The sequence below is a fragment of the Natator depressus genome, chromosome 2 (assembly GCF_965152275.1).
Source record: "Natator depressus isolate rNatDep1 chromosome 2, rNatDep2.hap1, whole genome shotgun sequence".
NCBI lineage: Eukaryota > Metazoa > Chordata > Testudines > Cheloniidae > Natator > Natator depressus.
This window is the reverse complement of record NC_134235.1, coordinates 170,462,085-170,486,207: the sequence shown is the minus strand read 5'-3', so window position 1 is coordinate 170,486,207 and position 24,123 is coordinate 170,462,085. Positions and strand designations below refer to the sequence as shown.

At 40.4% G+C, this 24,123-nt stretch overlaps 1 protein-coding gene across 1 annotated transcript in view; it reads right to left on the bottom strand.

Moving 5' to 3' along the window:
• EGFR (epidermal growth factor receptor) overlaps window positions 1–23,614 on the bottom strand; it is a 219,974-nt gene extending 196,360 nt beyond the window's left edge. The window contains exon 1 of the mRNA XM_074945280.1: window positions 23,371–23,614. Coding sequence (XP_074801381.1) covers window positions 23,371–23,494 — 124 coding nt within the window. The 5' untranslated portion in view covers window positions 23,495–23,614. The remainder of the gene's footprint in view (window positions 1–23,370) is intronic.
• Between the last annotated feature and the right edge of the window lie 509 nt (window positions 23,615–24,123).

Genomic DNA, 24,123 nt, shown 5'->3' with positions numbered 1-24,123 from the left:
AAAAATAATGTGCTTTGCACTGGGACTGGAAAATTCTAAGATTTGTGGTTGTTCTTTGATTCTATGGATGTTAAGAATGGTCTACAAATTTATCTTAGCACAGCTATGTCTCTAACGGATGTGAAAAATCTACGTTCCTGCAAGAGGTAACTAGGCAGACCTAACTCCCTGTGTAGACAATGCTAGGCTGACAGAAGACTTCTTTCATCAACCTCGCTACTGCCCCTGGGGGCACTGAATTAAATACAGTGATGGGAGAACCTCTCCCATCACTGTAGTGAGAGTCTACACTGAAGCGAAGCAGTGGAGTAGCTGTTCACCATCACTTCACAATGAAAATTCCTTGCAAAGACAAATCTGTGGGCAAGTACAAAGGTGCAGCAATGTGAAGGGTTAAATATAACTTAGCTGAAAAAAGACAAAATAATAATACAACCCATGACTGACTAAGTTTTTCTTTGTTACTGAATAGTTTCCATCTCCCTTAGGGCTCAATCTTGCAAATTGCTAAGTGCCCTCATAACCCCTTGATTTCAACAGGAGTTTGCTCAGCCCCTTTCAGCTCTCAGAACCTTTCAGGTCAGGTTCCCAGTAAACAAAACTTCAGGTTTTTGCATCAGATCATCATCATTTTCTAAACGTTTACAAGAACCTTAAACAAAACATTACACTGTGATCTTTATATTTCTCAGCTAAAAAGGGGCCAGATCTTCTGCTGGAATAAATAAGCTTAGCTCCATTGCGCATATACAGATCAACCACTTTTTTTTAAAGACATGAAATAAATTTTAATACCTATCAGTTATCCTGATAGAGTGACAACTGAAATCAAAAATAACAATAAAATTAATTGCAGGTGCATCAGGAATACCACAGTTAATTTTGGCCTACAGCAAAAAATCCCGTTTGTTTTCAGCAGCAAGGTCAATGTTATGATGCAATATTATGATGGATGTTCATTTTCAATATTAATTGGAACAGAAAAAATCCGATGTGAACTATTAAAATACATTTTTGTTATTGGATTGGAGAGGGGGAGGGGCAGATTGTAGTTAATCCGTGTGTTGTTCAACAGTTCATTTTTGTACCTTTAATTACTCCATTACATATACAGGTTGCCAGACTTTATTAAGCTATGGTGTAGGGAGATAAATTAGAATGAATTTAATAAACTACAGATTACATAACCACATACCCATATTTTTAACACAGTGAACCATGTCTAATCCAAACAGAACCTTGAAGTTTATCAACAGAGGATTAACTTCACCAGACACAGAACAACTAAGCTTCAACTAGTAAGATTTCTGGGGCTATTAAAATGGAGGATAATTGTGACTCTATGAGATTTCTTATGTAGTGTTAGGGCCTGATTCTGAGAACTGCTGTGCATCCTTAACTTCAGAGGGAGTGGAGGTTTCTCACAGCCTATCTCTTCGAATCAGGCCTTTAAAAAGAAAGGTATTAGCATGTAAAAAAAAATCCACGTTTTCTGTGAAACAAACAAATGAGGTCTAGATCATGGAGTTAAGTGGATTTAAGCCAGCTGAGGGTCTGGCCCTGAAAAAAAAAATTATAGACACTAGGAATGTAAATATTGGTTTAAAAAGTTAACCAAACGATTAAAATTATATTGTTTAACCAGTTAACGGTTAACTGAGGTTGCTCCGGCTGGCCCAGCGTGGCCGGGATCCCTCCGGCCTGCACGGGGTCGCCGAGGTTAACGGTTAAGGTCGGTTAACAGTAAGCCTAATGCTTACCGGTTAACCAGTTAACCTTTTACTTCCCTAATTGACACTGGACATATAAGGCTAGATGGTGGTATAAGAAGTGGCACTGCCCTCAGGAACAGACATGGGAATGAGTTGCAACTTCAAGAGCCACAATTTGTGTTATTCTTCCCCCATTATGCCAGAATGGAAGTCATCTGGTACTGGTCTGTACCAGCAGCACCAACAGAAATAAAATAATGGTCTAGACCAGCAGCAGGAACAAGAAGCAGAGAACAAATTACTTCCCCCTCCAGGATGGCTCAGCTCCATGGAACAGTGCATTAGAGGGCAAAGCCAGGCTTGGCTCATTTCTCACCTCTGTCCGCCCACACCCTGCCCATCTGAAAGGGAAATGGAGGAGTGGCCTTCCTACACTGGGATCTGCAACATAGATAGCCCACACTATGCTGTAAGGTCACACCTTATGCCCTCTTGCCCTTATGAGCCCACTTAGAAGAGTGAGAGACAATATTAGCTGAAGTTCCCAGAAAAGAGGAATATTACAATAATATTTTCTTTTTAAACCACTTAATTAAACCACTTAATTGTGTGTCTACGCACACATGCACGCACACACACAGACACACACCCTTTTTCAAGTCACAAGCAAAAAAATAATAATAAAAACCAAAGGTGTTTTCCTTAGTCTTTTATCATACTTACATCTTACCATGAATTTTTTCCTCCTTGTTTCATACAGAAAAGTTAAAAAGAGATTAATCCCTTTAGTCCATGCATTTTGTACTCAGGAATATGATTTCTATTTTATTTACAATTTCTAATGTTTCTTTTAAGGCTTACCGAAAATATGTAATTGTGCAGGTAGTCATAGGAAATACACAGATACTGCCCTTATAATCCTCTTTTGGCAATCTCATGGGAAATCCATTATTCTGATCCCTATATGGTCAAAAATCAGAGCATATAGTGGATTTCATGCTTGAATTCAGGCCGTCTTTCACAATAGACTCTTCTCAAACCAACTTTTCTTGCTGTATTTTTTCCATATGCCCACAGGTAACTGGAATATTATTTGACACTCTAAACCAAAATTCCCTGCAGTTAAAGTAAACAAAACAAAAACCCCAAACAATACATTTCTGATAAAACTAAAATTAATAAAAGTAGCACTTCATATAGTGCAGAAACATTTTCTCCTAATGTTATACTGAGCTCAATTAATATGCAACTATGCGGGCTTTACACAGAATTAAAGGTTATGCTAAAATACTTCACAGACAACCCTAAAGGCTTCACAGCACATCGGCATGACAATCTGAGTCAGAACAAGTGTTTCCTTACTCCACTGTCACACTAGATCTTTGCAAAAGAGCAAGGAAACAAGGAAGCTGTTAAGCTAACTGCTTTGAGATGAAAGGTGCTACAGAAATAAATTTATGTTACTCTGCACTTTACCAATGAGAATCTTGTTTTTCTTCAATGAGCACGAATGATTGCTGTCTATATAAATGTTTTGTTTGAGACCAATGCATATTAATCTGTAAGCATCTCACATAACCAGTTTAGGGCCAGGACTGAAGAAAAGCAGAGCAATACAATTCCTGCTCACTTCAGTGCACAATGGGCATGCAGCATATATTGTTAGGAAACTACAACTGAAGTCTTCCATTTCATAGCAAAGAATATCATCATGTAGGTGAAAGTGCAGTCCTGCTAGCTCAAGTGAACTGATTCACCCCATTAAACAGCCCTAAAGCTTGTTAAATACTTCTTCCCTGTTTTATTCCTTTCATTCATCCTCTCATCAACTCTATGCCAAAAACAGAAAAGGGACAGGTACTTCCTGGCTTTGAATGTTTCCTTATGGAAAAATATTTTAGAATGTAATAGGATTAAGCAAATAGGGTTCTACAGAAATTATTCCATATAATCTACAGAATTTAAAAGAGATCAAATAGCCTCTCGATAATTTTTGTGAATCATCATACAGAATTTTATAGCAGGAACATAATTCTCTATTCAATTCTACAGTAGTCCAAAAAACAAAAACAGAAGTTATTCTCTATTGAATTCTACAGGATTAATCCACAAGAGCTGGTAGGGTTGAATACAGTTCATAAAGGTGAAAACTGGGGCTTTGTCACAAATTCTATGTATAGGGCAGCACAGTATACAGGAAAGAAGGTAGATTTTTGCCTTTGTTTTTCTGGATATTTTGGCCAAAATTCTATCTTTAATTACACTTATGTAACCTCATTATTTCATTGGGGCTACATCGGTTTAACTGAGGGCAGTACTTGGCCCTTTGTTTACATAACGTCATGCTACCAATTACGTAAAATCTTGAGTTCCATACCTGTACACACTGTGGTACTGCTATCTAAAGCTAACAGCTGCCCATACATCTGGTAGCTGCACAAGTAAATGTTTGCTATTCCTCCCTATAAAAGAAACCTCCCTCTATCAAACCAAAATAATCTTTCATTTTTTATTTGTCTTGCAGCAGCCTTTAGTTCATCTACATAACTAAGGGTACGTCTACACTGCAAAACAAAACAAAACACGAGGCAGCAAATTTCAGAGCCCAGGTCAACTGACTCAGGCTCACGGGGCTCGGGCTATATTTAGCAGTGTAGACATTCTCAGTTGGGTTGGAGCCTGGGCTCTGTGACCCATCCCCCTTGCCAGGCTCCACAGCTGAGGCTCTAGCCCAAATGGGAACATTTATGCTGCTATTTTTAGCCATGTAGCATGAACCAGTTGATCTGTGCCCTGAGACTCACTGCCACAGGGCTCTGGGGGGGTTATTTTGCAGTGTAGACATAGCCCTTAGTTATGGACATAAACTAAAGGCTAAGAGGCTAACCCCTAAACCAACAAGCTTAATCTGTTTTTGAATGCACCACATGGTATATAATCAGGAAATGCAGCTACAACGTACATATGTTTTAACAGGGCGGGCCAGACACTACTGCTGAACTTGGAACAACAAAACACAAAGCCTATCAAATAATCATCTAATCCCTGAGAAATCTCTCTTTAATTCTAACTCCTAACACACACTTTTAACTGCTACTTTTACAGCAAGTTCAAAAAACTACAAAAAACTTTCCCTCATTTTAAAGCCTTGCTATCTATGGCCCCCACTCAGCATGGCAATTAAGCACATGCCTAACTTTAAGTATGACAATAGTCCCATTGTCTTTAATGGGACTACTCATAAATTTAAAGTTAAGCATGTTGCTTAGGTACCTTGCCAAAATGGGGTCCAAGATCATAGGGCACGATAGTGCAAATCTTTATTACTAAGAATAGCTTACTATCTTTGGTAACTGCTTGGAGGATCAGACCAATAGTTAGAACTGCAATGGACCTAGTAGATCACGGGGTTTAACCCCAGCAAATGCAGGACAGAATCCCTCAGACAGAAGATTATTTCATAACCTGGATGGTGTCCATTTCTCTCTTTTCCAGGAAAACATACTCAGGTTTGATGGATTCAAGTTTCATTACACCACATTTGTGTTATTAGAAACTTAAAGAAATCAAAGTGCAGACAACTAAACAGAAATGGACGTCACCTCATCCCTCAACCTATTTGTACACAGAATACCAAATAAATCCTCTCACTGTTTAAACCATGTGGGCCACTAGGGACATCTTTCAGACAAATTAGCATCAAACTTCTGAGCTTTTCTATTTTTGGTATTTCAAACTCCAAAAGCATTTTTTTTAATTTACATATAAAACAGCTTTTAGAGGAAAGTATACCTCATACAATGCCAGTTTCATCACCATGAGTACAGTAACTTAATTGGAAAGGCGGGGAGTTGTGCTTTTAAAAGTATGCGCATTTTCTCAAAATAAATTACAACTGTCAATGGGCTGTAATTTATTCAAATCATTATGTGCAAACACAGAAACATGACTTCTCATTTTCAAATCATGATGCTTGACTATCTCTTCACTTACTATCAAAAATTGCTAGGTTGTGGGAAAGAAACAAACAATTCAGACTTCTGGGAGTGTTTTTTGTTTGTTTGTTTTTATAATTGTGTCTTAAGTATATGAACCGGATTTTTTTCACATTCAAGGCAAATTACCACACATGTTTAAATGCCTTCAATTAGATATATGCAACATTCAATGGCCTTTTTTACAATTTTTTTTGCATAGACTATTGGGCTTTTTAGGCCCAGGCCCTGATAAGTTATTTAAATAGACTGTCTTAGTGAACTTCGCCCCACCCTACTGCTAGGTACTCTCTTGTCTTTGTAGTAGGCCCTAATAAATTCTGCCACGAACTGTACTGCCAACTGCCCAAGATTCAACCACTGGTACTGTCCTCAACCTCAATGAACTTTGTTAAAGTGCTTTGATATTTGTTCAAACAAACTTTATTGAGGTTTCAGGCAGGTTACCAATGCAAATATGCCACAGCACACCTAACTAACTAGCGACAATGAAGTGTTCTGGCCCTGTCAGTCCTGGGGTATGAAAGAGACAAGGTGGGTGAGGTAATATCTTTTATTGGACCAACTTCTGTTGATGAGAGAGACATGCTTTTGAGCTTACCTGAAGGTGACCTGAAGAAGAGCTCTCTGTCAGCTCGAAAGCTTGTGTTTCTTACCAACAGAAGTTGGTCCAATAGAAGATATTATTACCTCAACCACCTTCTCTCTCTAGTGACAATGAAGGCCCATATCCGGAGGGCAACTATTGAAGAGGTAAAATGAAGGACTTAACAGTTTGGGTGGTGTGGAAGAACATCAGCAGGTGCATTACAAGCTATCAGCTCCAGAGAAAAAAGTTTGAAAGGCAGAAAATTGGCTAGAAGTTACCCTGCAGAGCTGTTTGTCTCAGCTCAACAGGGGAAGAGTAGAAAATGGGGGCTGCCTTTCAACATTGCACAATATCTATATAAAAATGACAGTTTTCACTTTTTGTGACTCTGAAAATATGGTTTTTTACAGGCTTCCCTATGATGTGTAATGTGCCCACAAAAAGGAACAAAGGCCTGATCCAAAAATCTAATGAAGTCAATACTTGCATTGACTTTATTGGGCTTTTGATAAAGCCCTAAGGGCCTTATGATAATCTCCCACTGAAAAAAATTGCCGCAGGACAACAGACGGCACAGGACACTCTGACATTCACTACTCATCATTTCCAGATAATGCTCTTTTCAGAGAAGGAGCGATTTGAGCCCTGATTCTGCAAACACTGAGGCACGTGCTTAACTTTACTGCCAGGAGTAGTGCCTGGCTGCACCATGGAGAAGACACCAACAGCAGGAAGAGGAGCACCTAGACTACTAGATATACTGTTCCTGCAAGGTGCTGCCCTCCAGTCCCTCGCATCACATTTCCCTTAAGGTTTGCTGATTAATATTAGCAGAGGTGGACTGTAAGTTACTGCTGCAAAGAACAGCATTAACATCTGCCAGATATGCATAAGCATTTGCATAGAGCTTTTTTATCTGCTGATTTCAAAGTGTTTCAAAATGGTAGGTAAACATTAGCTCTTTTACAGATTACTATGGATGAAGATAGGGATGCCAAATGAAAATTGTTCCAAAGTCTAGCTTTTTTCCTCCTTTCATTACAGGTGTCAAAGAAATGCATTTATGTTTTTATATTAAATAGCCTGATAAAAACTAGTAGCTGGAAAAAGCAACTGCCCTCTGCGCAACAGTAATAGCAGTGAACGTTTGTCTTCTTTTTGCATGAGTACTATTAACAGTGACAAATGATTCCTTCTAATCCCGACATGGTTTGTCTGGACATATGTATTCTATTAATGCAGATACCCTTGGCTTCAGTTCTTTCCTAATAGTCACTGACTATTAAACTAAACATTAAGGATATGAAGAAACCTCATAAATTAAACAATGCACAAGTCTTTGAGCTTTACCCAACTTCCTCTCCTTCTCAGGGGTTTCACATAAACTTCAAGACAGCATATTAATCTTATAGCTGGGTTATAAGTGATAAGGTATTTTTCTAATTGAGTCTGTATTGGTTCTAAATCTTTACTACCTTATCTATGTTCTCCCTCCCCATCTCTCACCTCCCTCCACTGATAAGATTTTACTGTATTGGAAACCTTTATTGTATTAACTACAACTTTATATTTACTATAATGATGCTTTTCTGTATATACAGACACAGATATCCTTTTGCTGTGTCAAATCAGAGAGATACAGAAACATAAAATCTAGATAAGGTTTTATCTGACTTTTGGTGCCTCAATTTGTTTGGGTGCTCAGTTTAAAATGCCTTAAAGGAGTCTGATTTTCAGAAAGTGCTAAGCACTCACCCATTGAAAATCAAGCCCGCTTTAAGTCGTCTGGAGTTGGACACCCAAAAACTGAGGCAGTCCAAGGTCACTAACCACTTCTGAAAATGTAGGCCTTTAAACCCCAGTGCAGCAAGATTCTTAAGGCTGTGTTGTAACTTTAAGCATGTGTGTAATCCCATTGAAAACAATGGGGCTACTTATGTGCTTAAAGTTCAAATACACCTTGCTGAATCGGGGCCATAGTGTGTTATTTCCACTAAGAACACTTTTTTACTTTAAATCAACTAACACATGCTACCCTTAAACAGCAGGATTTCCCCTTTGTTCCCATTGCACAAACTCAGTATGTATATTATTAAAGTTGTTGCTCTTACTTTAATTAGATATATTTTTAAAATCTGTCTGATTTTTTTAGGTGCTCTGAAAATGAGCAACAGATTATAACTGGTGGTACCGTCTGGTCTTAAACTTGACTGTGGCAGTTTAAGTACCATGTAGAGCGTTTGTTGTGTTAACACCATTTTCTTCTTAAGTGTTAAGCAGGAGTGCTAAAGGCCTGTATAAACTGACCAGCAAGTAGTTCGTAGGGGCTACACTAAATTACTCATTTCTGTAAAGGAAGTTCTCCTTTTTCATATGAACATATAAATGCCCAGTTACAGGCACTGCATCAAATTCAAACCAGTGACACGCAAGTGCAACGCCACTGAATTCAACGGAGTCACATCCGCCATGTCTGAATTTCACCAGTATCTCTTTTTCACTGACATATAGAGTCAGATCTTCAGTTGGTATAAATTGGCAATGGAGCTATGCAATGTACACAAACTGAAGGTCTTACCCATATAAGGCAAAATATGAAGGATCAGTTTCTTAGGGGGAAAAACTGGAATGATGAGCACATCCAGTTATTAGACTGAAATTTTCTACCACATATCCAATCAAAAACATCATATAGGATATAAATTAGTTTCAATGTTGTAATATAGTGTAGTAGCAACATGACTGTAATCTAAGCCAGTGCTAGGCATAAGGAGACTCAGGGCTCCGAGTAGCACAAGGGGGCCCCCATTTGCTTTTTATTAGAAGAACTTGCCTGCTGCAGTATGGGGGGAAATCCTGCTTAGGGCCCCTAATGGGCTAGGACCAGCTCTGATTATACTTCATGTTTTTACCTTTTGTTTCAGGAGAATTATATTATATTGTAGGCATCATAAAATATAACGTATGTTACATCAGTTCAATGACTAGGGCTTTGCCTTTAAACCCAGTGAGAAGAGCTTGCCTTGACAAATAAGCTACAACAAGCCCGATCCTGCAAGTTCATGCATGCAAAAACAAAAACAAAAACAAACAAAAAACACACCCTCCACAGGCATCAAGGGGAGATTCATGCCAAAGGATAGCAAGATCTAACACCAATCACAGAATCATGTCCTGACTGCACAGTGCCACTGTAACTAAGAAATCAGAGTTCCAAGCTAATCTCCTTTTTCCTCCAACTCTGCACAATTTTCTTTCCCATGAACTTCTATGGGTGTAGATGCATCACTGCAGGTTTTTCAGAAGAAGAAATGCATTGCAAAATTAAAGGGTCAGATTATCCTCATCTGGAAAGATACCAGGGAGCACCAAAGAGATCCTTGAGTTCTCCATGATGACCCCAACTTCACTCCCCTGCTACCAGCTTCCAGGGAGCTGGAGGCAGAGCACAAAGTTGTATTGTGACTAGTGCCTGTAATTTCATCTCTCTGTTAGTAGCACACTGGGGTTGGGGGCAAAGCATTCAGTGGGCTGGGCGGGTGGACAGGCTGTTCCCATCTCACTAAGACGATAGAATTGGAAAGTTCTGGAGTTCATTTTCAGCTCTCTGCTTTGCATCTCATTATCAGTGTTGTCCCTTTGTAGGTGTTAGTATCAGCTATCACCAATGCTCTCTGACTTGGGCTATTTCACTGCTTGTGTGAACTAATTTATACATATTGCCCTCATCACCATAGTATGCAAGTACCTTCCAGTAGTGCCTTAAGCAACCTGACAAACATCTGTCACCTGTGGTTTGTTCTCACTCTTCCTCTCTCCAGAGGGAAGATTTCCCATTACCTATGAACAGATGTCACATGATTTTTACTTAACCAGTCATGAGGAGGGAGTAGGGGCAGCCGGGAATAGTAACCATGAGAAAAATTTAAAAGGACATTATCAACTTATGATTGACACAAAATATAAAGTTTTATATATATATATATATATATATATACACACACACACACACACACTGTATACACAAGCTAAAATGTTTCTGTAAAATTTTAGAATGCCAATTAAAGCACATTTTAAACACACATTCCACTGCAGGGTCAGTTTCCAATATTGCATCATTAAAAGCCTGAAAATGAAACTGACAATTAAACCAAAGTAAAACTAACAATTGATTTTTTTGTCCAAATAGAGAAAAATGTTTAAAGAATATAACTAATGACATAGCAAATTTTAAAATTCTTTCCTTCCTAATAACCTAGGGTGTTATTGGCAACACAGATAATGAATAGTGTTGGTGTAAGCTAGTCAATGGAGCTTTGCTGATTTACTCTAGTTGAGGATCTGGCCCATAAATTTTAAGCTGACAGTGTCATTTTTTTTTTCCAATAGAAGTATTACATCCATGGAATGAAAGTGTTATTTTGTGTAATTACAAGGACACAGCTGATGGTGTTAATTTATTAAGGGGACTGAAGAAGCTCATTGGAAACCTCCGAAAGGTAAGAATTCTTACTGACAATTTTACAAATGCCTTTATCAAAGTTTATGAGCCATAAAGTCTAACAATATGATTACCAGTGAGATAGCATCATTTTCAATAACACAATGGTGCTCCAGAACAATCTATTTTATAATCCCATCTATTCTGGCTAGTCTGTTTACTCAGATAGAAGTAACAGGCTTATTCCTTCTAAAATGACTGAGCATTTGAAACATTATTTGATAATAGTTTACAGGCAGGGTCCAATTTCCACTGTATGAAAAGAAGAAACAGTCTCAGAGTCTCTCTTGTAAATGCCAACGACTGTCTTATGTACTCTTTTCACATAATTTAATAAATACAAAATATAGACAGTACATGAGCAGACAAGTATGGTATTTATTATCTAGAAATGCAGTTGGGGGAGGGAAGGAACAATTTATATCAGAGGGCAACAAATTTTCTCCGAGAACTTTGATAAATTTTTGATATCAGGAGCTTCTTGGATGCCCTGTGCTATCCTTAATTCATTATGTTCATAATTAGTACCAGCCAGACACAAAAGAAACAGACGCTTTGTTAATTAATAGTTAATTTTTACTCTTTTAATCCAGTTGGTAGCTTGCATTAATTGAAGCACAACGGGCTGCTGTTCAAGACTTAAAATACATTCACGTGAAGTACTAACCAACGCTTACTCTGGTGAGGGTCTATTCCCCCTTACTTGTTCACAAACAATATTCCTGGTAGTGTCAAGGGGAATCATGTATGTGTATTGATAGAAGCAGCATATATATTGATGGAAAAAGAGACTCCAGAGAAGGTGTTGCTGGATTACTTATTCTGGTATAGATATCTGTGACCAAATGATGCTGCCTCAGAGACGGTCTCATTAAAAAGTAAAAAAGAAAGAAAAAGAGAAAGAACAAGTTTTGAAATAATAAAATCATTAAAAAGAGCAGCTTGGAGAGATTATTAAGAAGGCAACAGACTGAAAATATACTTGTTCAAAAATAACTGAATCCCTTCTTGAAAATGGAAATGAGCATGTGGTAATCCTTTCAAAATCTGAGAAAGTGCTCAAATTGATCCAGTAATAAGATGCATATCTAAAACCTGCATATTAAAGTAACATTTAGGACTTATCAACTAGCTAAAGCAAAGAAACGAAGAGCTAAGAAGCTTTTTTCCAGCCTTAACTCTGCCCATTAGAACTAGTCAGGTTATTCGCTGCAAACAATGTGCTCTCAATTTTTAACTCAATTGATCCCACCGATTTACTCCTGATTTACACTGGTGCAGTTTCATTTTGTTTTTAATTTGCTCCCACTGACATCAACTTTTTGCCCCTGGCTTCACAGAAGCAATATTGTGAATGGTGTCTAGTTATTGCATTTACCTCAGTAAAGTGCATGATGTGATCTTTCATGTTATATATGCACTCCACTCACTCTGTTGGACAAAGTGACCGCCTAAATCTAATCTAACTTTCTCCAGTCAGATCATTACATGAAATTTTAAATAAAGGCTATGTTCCTCTTTGGATTTACCCATGGCATAATGAAATTCAAAATATGTAAAGTAAACAGGCCAGAGAAAAGAAAAAAAAAATTGGAAGTCACAACAAAACCTGACCAGTCTGAATAGCCACGAAACAAAACGAACCCTTTTTTAAAAAGCAGGAGGATAAAGTTTCAGCCTTATGAGAAGCTGAGTTATAACACCAAACGAAGTTTAAAAATGGAAATAGCAACTGGCTCATGGCGAAAAGCACCAAATTCTTGTTCAGTCATTCCATGATAGTGCACTTTGCCAAAGGAATAGTCATGACTGCAACTTCATTTCATACACATTTGGGGGACTTTTCTGTTTGTTTGTTTAAAGTTCTGTGTTCACTTGCCATAATAGACAATATTAATCCAGGTGCCTCCAAAATGAAAAATGTATACTTAACTTTGCCAAGTTATAGTTGTATCTACTTTTTCTTTTTTTTTACCATGGCCTCATTTTCCATATTACTGTATATGAAAATAATAATGAGTTTAGCAGATTTATGCTTCAGGCATTCAAGTATGAGAAAGGAATCCAACCTGAACTTCTATTTATGAAACAAATATTAGCCACATATAGAAATAATATATTTTCATATGGCACTGAAAGCTTGTTTTCCTTATTTTCTTACAAGTCTACAATGTTAAACTGGAATCCTCAATGTCTTAACTGTAGATTAGCTGATATCATTTAAGTTATATTAAGGGGAAAGAAGCAGGAAGGGAGAATGAGGAAATAGAAGACATAAATCTCCAGGGATTAGGTACGCAGACAATGCTGACCCCCCACTCCCATCCCAGAGGATCCCAAGTCCAACCTGTTACACCACAGCAAAACCACAGTATTTCTAGATGTACCCCTTAGTCAATAGAACATACAATAGCCTAGTCAGCCATATAAAGCATTGGATAACTAGTTACAACACTGTAGCTAGGTGACCCTAGACTGTACATGTGTAGTACTTATTTCACAGTACATCCTCTCTCAGTGCCTAGGAACTTTTACAGCACAATCCATTTACTATAAAAGACAATATTAACAATAACAACATTAGGAAACAAAAAGCAAGCTCGACCTTTATCTCGGAACATCTTGGGAAACTGTTGCTGTCACCAGAAATCTAATCAGGACAACAGAAGTTGGAGATGAAAGAGACCTGACTGATCATGGAGCACATCCTCTTGGAAGCACTAGCGATAATACATACCTCACATACACACATTAGAGAAAGGATGAATCTGATAATGGATTGATATTGCACTGCTTCACTTAGAGCATCATAAACAACCAAGGCAACAGAGTAAGCAGGACACCTAATGGTACAGCAATTGCAGGAAAAAAGGAGAAACTTGCCTGAGAATTCTCAAAAATTATAAAAATGTAGGTAGGAGCAGGAAAGCATTTTCCCAGTCAAAATTTTGTTTACTGAAAAGTAAAAATACAACCATAGACTTAGGATATAATGTAAGTGGCTTTGCTAAGTGGCTTTGATTCAATACGTGACAGTATTCCAGCAGCAACCCACCTAACCACATCTATTCTAAAGAACACAGTAAATAATGTGAGATGTGTGACATGCCATGTTATTTTGTGGAGGTTGTCTCCTTTACTAGCAGCCATTTACTCATCCAAATGGTTTGAAATATGTATTCCAATCTGAATCATGGAAAGTAGCCACTGATTTGTGTAAGTAAACTCCTTACTTCTTTGCTGAAGGCATTGTTGAAATAACCGACCCAACTGCTAAAACAAGCTTCTTCCCCCAGCCTTGCCTCATTCCCTTTCAGTTTTACATACCTCCACATAGTGGATCAGTCTCAGGAAACCCAAATGCTAAACAAATTCATTTAAAAGATACACTTCTACTCTCAAACATGCAGTTTAAAAAACAGAGACTTACAACTTGTTAAAACTATGTGTGCAATCAAAAAAATGTAGCATTTTCAAGACCAAAGGATCATTTAGACTGGATTTAAACATAGAACCATCAGCAGCAATAAATGGAAATAAGTGCATAGAACTTGGAAAGAAATATTAACTATTCTGCATTCGGGGCAAATTCTACTCTGAAATGTGCACACAATTGAATCTAATCAGCAGTGTGCATGCATATCGAAACCCAGAAATTGACATATCTAGTTGCTATGGTAATACAAATACTAGAGTAATATTTTGTTTAAAGCACCAAATCCCGGAAGTCAGAACTACCATTAAAACTATATTGCATTTATAGTGGAAGAGTGATTTAGGAGTAAATTCAAACCTGATGTGAGTAGGCAGCTGCTTACACCAGCCCAGAATTTGGCTCTACAATTACAATTCTCTATTATTTAAGTATCCACAGGGGACTCTCTTATTGGCTCTTAAAGTGTGTTATCATAATCCCCTATCAGCAGTTGCAATGGGGATATGGAGACAGAATTTTTGCATATAATAGGATTTAATGTCTTTTGGTTGTGAAGTATCAAACTTGGCATATTCCATGAGAGCTCTCCTTATGAGGTTGATTATTAGTTATACCGCAGCAGTGCTCAAAGGATCCAGTCAGGCAATGGGAATGCCTTGTGATAGAAGCTGTACAAACACATAGAAGCACACAGTCCTTGCAAGCCCAGCAAATGCTAAAACCGCCTTTACATGTGTACACCAGTGAAAATACAGTGCTGAACGAAATGTATATTATTTCAAAGCTTGACAATAAGCATAACTGGAGAAGTGGGAGGTGGGTTACATTAAAATGACAGGCAGTGTTGATTAGTAGTTAGACCATGGTTCTGGAGGCCAAAATCCTAAATCTCAGCTGTCCCGCTATGTCGCATCAGGTAACTCCTTAACCTCTCTCTGCCTCAGATTCCAAATCTTCCAGTAGGCAAAGTAATACTTAGCTACCTAAGAGAGGAATTGTGAAGGTTACATTGCCCCTTTGCCAACCAGTAGCAGATTGCCAGGGCCTCACAGGTCAGTTACCCATTTGGAGCATAAACTGATGTGGAATCAAGTATTATCTTCCTGTAATATGTTTACTTGAATGGACTTTGTAATTAGTGTTTCACTGAACATAACACCAGTAATTCTCTTCTTGTAGTAACCTCAAGTAAATCACCATTGCCCTGGCCACTGAGCAGCTGATTTGTGCCCTTCTCTTCCCCTCCCCAGAGCATCACAGCTTCATAGTCTCTTGTTCCTTCCCCAGCGCCCAACATTGACACCTAAAACGTCTCTAGGGGCATGTCTATACTACAAAATTAAGTCAACCTAAAGTATGTTGATGTACAGCCACCGCGGTAATTAAATCGCTTTTGCATGTCCACACTATGTTCCTTGTGTTGACGTTGTGCATCCTCACCAGGAATATTTGCACCGATTTAACTATCAGCGTGGGGCATTGTGGGATGGCTTCTGAAAGGCAGCAACAGTTGACATAAACAACACAGTGTCTACTGTGTGTAGACACTGCGTCAAACTAATTACATCAACCTAAGCTCGCGCGGAGGTAGAGTTAAGTCAGTGTAGACAGCGAAATATATCAGTGGGAGCTACATTTTAGTGTAAACCAGTGGTTCTCAACCTACTTACCATTGTGGGCTGCATATGCAGCTCCCTATGCATTATGTGGGCCAAATCCACACAATATATATATACTACCTGTATGGCCTTGAGGATTTCATATGGGATGCAGCTGTGTGCTGATTGGGCCGCAAGTGGGTCACGGGTTGAGAACCACAGGTGTAGACGCTTACAGAGTTAGGTTGACATAAGCTGCCTTATGTTGACCTAACGCTGTAGTGTAGACCAAGGCTAGGCAAAGCTATGTCGGTCAGGGGTGTGATTTGTGACTGATATAACTGTGCGGGCCAAAGCTTCCAGTGGAGAGACAGCTGTACCGGCAAAACTGTGCTTTGTCCAGTACAGCTTCTTTTGCTTAGAGGTAAGGGGAGGGGACGGGAATACACCATATCGGCAAAAGTGCAGTTTTGCTAATATAAACTGTGTCCACACTAGGAGCACTTTGCCAATATAGTAGACCAGTATAGCTATAGCAGCTGAGTGCTCCTAGGGTAGACCTGGCCTAAAGCGGCTCAAGAGACCACATGGCCTGAAAGAAGTCTGGTGTCTACCCTCCTTGTGTAGCTGCTCTGCAACACAAAGGAACTGCAAAGCCTAAACTATCAGACAAAGGTGAGTGCTTTAACCCACCTTTCTATACCCTTAGAGAGCTTTAACATACCCTTATTGACTCTTGGGATGCAGTTAACGGGTGCTTATACATCAGTGATCGCTAATGTGCAAGCCATTAGCACTTTCCACAGCAATTAATTACTTAAATGTTTGCATTATACTGAGAAGATGTCACTTAAATATAAAAGCTGCCTAAATACCAAGTATTCTATTTTTTTGGTAATTAAAATGGAGAAACAAGCACTTCAGATTTTTTATGCATTTGCACTTATCTTATATATTGGTATATACATATGAACACACAGATACTCATTTTCATATGCGTAGACATACATAGTAACACTCCAGAGGAGTTCAGAGTAGCAGCCGTGTTACTCTGTATCCGCAAAAAGAAAAGGAGTACTTGTGGCACCTTACAGACTAACAAATGTATTTGAGCATAAGCTTTCGTGAGCTACAGCTCACTAGAGGAGGCTAGTTAAAATACCAGCTTAATAGGTGGAGGAGCCCTGCATCTGTCAGATATGGAGCTGTCAGCAGGCAAGACACATGTAGTACTAAACCCCTGCTTTAAACACACACACACCAGTTCAATTTACACAAGTTGAGCACTGTACTCTACTATCAATATTTTGTTCCTCAAATACCCTTAGGCTGTAGTGTAGACAAAACCTATGTCAACAAAATATAGTCACTCAGGGTGTAAATATTCCACACACACCCCGAGCAACATAAATTACACCGACAAAAGTGTTTGTGTGCACAGCTTCTCCCACTGACATAGCTTATTCCGCTTGTGACGGTGTTTTTTTTATCCACCTAAAGTGTCTTCATCAGACACACTGCAGCGGCACAGTTGTACTGATACTTGCAGAATGAGATTAGGCCCTAAATAAAGAAGTATTATAGTCTATTTTGAAATAGTCGAAAGCCAAGAATTGCTAAAAACAGTTCTCTGATACTGTAAACCGTTTAATATAGGCAGAAACAGTATCGGACTTCATACTGCACACAATAGCCAAATAGCACTATTGTCCTTCCTTGAAGTGAGGTGCATGTGAAAAACAAACAAAATAAAAATGATATGAGTTAAAGAGTGAGATCATGTGTTCTAATAAGTCTAACAAAGATTGTCAACTCAACATGTCAGAGTCCAAATGAGGTATCAAATAACAGACTCCCACAACGTGTACCATGACCTCATGGCCATAAAGTGCAAAGTGAAACTCAACTGAATGTTTTGTGTCTGGACCAACATAAACCTGATAAAACTCTATCACCAGCCCTTAACCTCTTTATGCATTTCACTGAATCATTAAAAGGTGATAAGGATGAATGACAGCATTGCTTAAGAGGGGATGACTTTCAATGATTTGTATCTATCAAGGCTTTTATACCGCCCTCATCATCAAGATGTCTAGACTGTGTTTAACCATTCTTACATGACAAGCAAGTTCTGGAGTTAAGGGCCCCCTCGCGTAATATCACATCACTGACCACAGATTATGCTAATTGCAACTATGGCACAACAGCCTGGGAAGAGAAGCAGACTTTCTGGCTGCCAGCTATAGCAGCTCACGCATCACCAGTACAACCGCTATGTGTGAAGCACTACTTAGGAGGTAGACACACTGGATTCCATGCGACCTTTAGCTTCCAAATGGTCTTTAGAAGTAACCTGAAATAGAAAACATTACTGTGGTCTAATTTTGAGGTGAGAAGGGCAGGAATAATTGTAGCAAAATCTTATTCATGGCAATAGCTACGATGTAAGTATCAAGAGGCAACTACAGATCTAACATGACTACCGTATTGCAAATCTGCAAAACAAAAAGCTGGCACCCTCTTTCCAGCATGGGGGCAAATAAGATCTTTGCCATCTTTTTTAATAGCTTTCACATTATGCCAACGTTCCCAGAGTCTTGGCAGGCTGAAACTCAAAAAGAAGCTGAGACTAAATTTTGATTGTTCTGGCTAGAAGGCCATTTCTACAGGGTAGAAACTCGCTTTCTAAAATGCAATTTGAGGCAAATTCCTGTAATTATAAAACAGGAATATTCATTATGTGTATGATATAAAGGCAAACAAGATGACATACTGATTATTAATTTTGCATATTTGTGAACTTAGTACATTTCTTAAATACAATATTCATAAATACAAGGTGATTGTACCTCTGATGCACAGATGAATCACCAAGACTTGGAATAACCCAAGCACCACTGGGAATATCAGCAACTTCTATCCCAAACCATTTCATCAAGATACAAGCAATCTGATGAAAGTGAGTTAAGGCAGGCATGTACGTTCACTATGCTTGTTCTTGAAGAGTTACATAACAAAGTAAGGTCTGATCTAAAAGGGAACATGGAAGAACTGTAGCATTATGAACAAACTGGTTGGACCAGTCACTTATACTGCGGCCGAAAACTGATCTGTCACAAAGATTACAGCAAACGCAGATACCCAAATGCAAGAGCCAGCCCTCAGAAACATCATGAGATTGTCTGACACTCCATGAAGGAGTTTGTCTCCGTAAATTAACAGATGGATTACAATGGATTTAGTCTCCAGGGCAGGTACCTTTTTTCTTACTTGTATGTAAAGCACTTAATATACTGTTGTTGCAATAAATAATATATTAGCATTTTTTACTCTCAGGTATGCATATACTTTATTCATTTCTATATATTTTCTACAGATAGTCTTAATTTAAGGCCCAATCTTGTTTGAGAGTAATTTTGCTCACATAAGGATTTTAATCTGACCATTTTTGCCAGAAGCATAGATTGAGGATGAAAACCAAGGGCCATATATGATATACATTTGGCTGCACCTTTACTGCTATATGTTTCCCTCCTTACATACGAGAAATTCCCTTGAAGGTAATGACAGGTTTCAGAGTAACAGCCGTGTTAGTCTGTATTCGTAAAAAGAAAAAAGAAAAGGAGTACTTGTGGCACCTTAGAGACTAACCAGTTTATTTGAGCATGAGCTTTCGTGAGCTACAGCTCACTTCATCGGATGCACAGCATATCGTGGAAACTGCAGAAGACATTATATACACACAGAGACCATGAAACAAAACTTCCTCCCACCCCACTCTCCTGCTGGTAACAGCTTATCTAAAGTGATCATCAAGTAGGGCCATTTCCAGCACAAATGCAGGTTTTCTCACCCTTCCCCCCCCCACACACACACACATACAAACTCACTCGAGTTTGTATATGTGTGGGGGGTGGGGGGGAGGGTGAGAAATTGGTTTAGAAAAAAATTGGTTTAGAAACCAATACAGTTAATTTGTTACAAAAAGTATGTTTGTGTAGACAAACCCATAGATGTTAAAAGTGCATATTCCACCTTCTTTTCTTATGCAAAACTCCCATTGTAAGTCAATGGGAATTCTGTGCTAGAATGTAGTGTAATATATGGCTCTGATACAAATCTGGGACCATGTAATGTCCTTGACCCATGCATGCAATTCCCATTGGTATTTGGAAGACAGATGACAATATATGACCCAAAAAGTTGTAAAAGAAACTTTTGCCATTGGTTTAGCAGTATAAAGCAGTATTTGAACAAGAGTAAAACATTTTGTTCTGTGCAGTCTACAGAATAATCTAAAAGACACCATAAACATGCATACTAATATACATTTAGTGATGTACAAATATTGCAGTGTATTGGACATGTGTTTTTTATTTCATATGAAAATGAATAAATGAAAAACCCTTAAGAAAATTAGAGATCCAAAACACCAGACACTATGGGAAAGTGAAGAGAACCTCTGGAGTTAATGAGTTGCCCAATATTTTGCCTTGCACATTCCCAGTATATAACACTGTGCTCACATGAATGGTTGACCCCTGACAATCAAAACTAAACCGATACAGAGTACAGTGGAAAGCAGGTTATCTGAATTGTAGTTGCTGCCACTGGTTTGCCTGTTACGCTTCAGTTAGCTATTGCTGAAGTGCACTAGTCAAAAACTTCCAGTAATAGTAGTGCCAATTACTACTATTAAAACTATTACTGAGACTGGATTGATGAAAATGCATGTTCGCTTAACTGTTGTGTTCATCTGGGTTTACACCAACTTGTGTGAGCCAGATTCTGATCTCAGTCAGTGTGTTTACATTTTCAATCATTCTGTTTTGCTTGGTTTTGGAATGTTCCTGATTCCTTTTTTATTATTAAAACACCAACAACATTAACAATAAATGCAGTTGTCTCTAAGCTGTATTGAAATTTGTTTTTAATTCTCAAAGTTTGGAGAAAGATATAATTTTATAAAATATTGACCTTAAAGTCATCTCCTTAACCAAAACCAAAACTTAAAAGTTGTACATTTTTGGCACTCTAACAAGCACTGTACGAGCATCTGATCTTTTTTTTTTTTTAAACAAAAAAAGAAGAAGAATCAGTTTTTTGTTTGGTAAAGAAGTGACAGTCAGTTGAAATTTTTAAAAAGTGAATGCTCAAAAGTACATACAATTTAAAATGTCTTAGATGCATCATTTTAGTTTACTGTAGCACTTCATCGGTTTGTATTGCTGCACAGCTTCATTACAATATGTTTGGATTTACAGTCAGGGGAGGGGTGCTGTATCAATTTTTATAGTGGGGAATCTGAAAGCAGAAACCGTGTATTTGGTTGTTATTACTACTTCAAGCCAGGGGGTGCTCCTGCACCCCCAGCATCCCTAGTTCCAGCACCCCGAGTCAGGGCCCAGGATATGTGGTATCAAAAGGATGATCCCATGTACTTGAACCATGAGGCAGGTTCTGGACTCATGAAGATGGTCTAATCTATCATCCACCTAGTACTTTGAAAGAAATGTTAAAATTTAGAACTGCTATTTTATGATTCTCAAATGAGGATTCATCCTGTATCATTCACTTCAATGGTAATTTTACTAGTTAAGTCAATGGAAGCAGTAACATGCCACCAAAAAGCACTCTTCTGCTGCTCACCTATAGTGATCATACATTACAGTGAACAATCAGGAAACTGGTATTTTGAAGATGGCATACTGCATTCTATCTTTGCCAACAGGTCTAACTCTCCTGGTGTGAAAAGCTACTGCCAAACAATTATGCTGTGGAAAAAAACATATTGGTTATCACTTCTTTACTGCTGACTATTTAATAGATTGGGGTCCTGGTCCATACCTAGGGCTCCTACACACGACAGTAATACCAGTAAAACAATAATAATTGCTACATCTTAATACTATAACCTTTAGTATTACCCTTGCACCTAAACATTCTGCAGGAACTTTAAAACTCAGTCTGTGTTTCAAAACAATTTTATCTGAGCTACACAATCACAGCAAAGGGAGTCAACTCCCCCCAAAACCCTGCCCTTGTTACATCAACAACAGGTACGAACTTGCTCCTTGGAACCAGAGTGTCTCTTGATTTCAAGATTGTGCAATTAGCTTTTCTAAAAGGCGTGTTTCTCCTTTTCAAAGATGGTTTTATTGTCCAGAGTCACGAAATGCAAACTCACTTATGCTCAGCTCTTCTAACAGACTTTCTAAAACTATCAGGTCTTTCTTTTCTCAAGCGATTTTTTTTTTTTTAACAAAAATCTGCATTGTGTTGTTGTTGGAGGATTTCCAAGATAAAGACGATTTTGCCTGGAACTGAAGTTGGCTGCCTGGTCTTGAAACTTACAAAAGGAAGAAAAAAGAAAAGAAAAAGAAAAGAAAAAAACTGTTTGACCAGCCAGAAGCTGTTTTTCTCCCAACGCTGAAACCGGTTCCTTAACGTATTAAAAACCTTGCAACAAACTAGTCTACACAATTCTCAATATGCGCAGTTCAGTGCAGGGGATAGGAAGAGAAACAGCAAGCGCAGCAGACGGTAAGAGACATGCAGTTCATTCATAAAGCTTGCCAATTTGTTTAGACTGGGCACCACACGTAGAAGTGCCTCCCGTTTTTAAGAAGAGTGGGGGGAATGGACACATAATGAGCTTTTTCCTTGGTGTATTTCTGCCGGACAGATAAACAATGCTCAGGAAAAGATCAGGCGCAGGTGAGAGTGACAAGCCAAGAGACCAACATCGCTGCAGTTGTTACAAAACTTCGGCTTGCGCGGAACACGAGTTATTTGGCTCAGGCATGCACGTGAATCATTCGTTGCTCTCCCCCCACCTCCACCCCAATGCTGTAATGAGTTACAGGAAGACGAGAATAAGCCTTGGGTAGTAACCCCTTAGTAGGGCAACCTAAACTCTTGTGAAACCGACACAGCAGCCTGTCACTGCCTCTCCCCTCGTGGGTTATTACCCCACCGATGCTTCCGAAAGGCACTAAAACACTTCCAAGCACACTGACAAGATGTGGGATCTCGACCCGGCTGCCTAGCAAACTCATCGCGGGGAAGGGGGGGGAGGGACGGACGTGCTGCTGGGTCACACCCCGGCAGCCCCCCGGGCGGAACCAACCCAGGGCAGAACGTCCCCCCCCCAGTTAGTAAAGGGGAGAGTGGGAGCTAACAGAGGTGCCGATAAAATCCGGGACGTTTCGTCTTCAGCCAGCCTAGGAGATCGCGGCGCGGTGTGATTCCTGGGTGATGGGGAAAGGACGTGCCGAGGCTTGGCTTTCCTCCCCCCCAGAGAAAGCAAGCCCCAGACTCAGGAAGTGGCACGCCGCGAAGCTGTCACTGGCGCGGCCAAGGAGTTGGGACATTGCCCCCCCGCCCCAGCCCCGGCCTTGACACCGCGGCGCTGGGGGAGCGGCGGCCGGCGCCCGGAACTCCAGCTGGGGAGCCGGGGGGAAAGTTTAAAGCTTCCCCGCCCCAGTCCCGGGGGCAGCGGGGCTCCTTCCCCTCCCCGCCACGGGGCGCGATCGGTACCTTTCTTCTCCTCCACCGCGGCGCTGAGGCAGAAGCGGGCCAGGAGCAGCACCAGGACAGCGGCTCTCCCAGCCCGCAGACGCCCGCTGGCTGCTGCCCGGGGCCGGCGGCTCCAGTCCCCCATCCCGGGCTGGGAAATAATCCCCGGGGCTCGGCGCGGCTCTTTCCTCGTCCCTCCGGCGGCGCTCAGCTCCTCTCCCCGGGGCCGCACCCCGCGGCTCTGCCGACCATGCCGAGCTGCTGCCCGGGCACCGGGCGGAGGCGGCGCCGCTGGGGCCAAGGGGCTCCGGGCTCCCCGGCGGCTCCCAGCCCACGTGCGTGGCGGAGGAAGCGCCCGGGGTCTGGCTGGGAGGGGGCGGCGGGTCCCGGGTCTCCTCCTCCGGCGGTGGCGGCGCGCCCGGGGCTGAGGGAGCTGCCGGCTCAGGCAGGAGGCAGCTCCGCTATCTCCCCCTACTCCCGGCTCCTCCGCTCGCAGCACAACCTTCCCCGCACGCAGCGAGCGAGCCGCGCACAGGGGCTCCCTCTGGGGAATCCGCCCGCCCAGGAGAGGGCGGGCATGGGGGCGGGGATGAGCAGGGGGAGGAGGCGGCCTTGGTGGCGCCTCGCCCTGCTGGGCTCCAGGTGAGGGGCCGGCCGGGGCGCTCACCTGCCCCGGGGGGGTGTGGGGTGGGGAGGAGGCTGGGGACATTCCCTGCCCCAGCCAATAGGCCCTGGCTCCAGCAGTCCCACCCCTGCCCAGCCAGGGCATCTCTC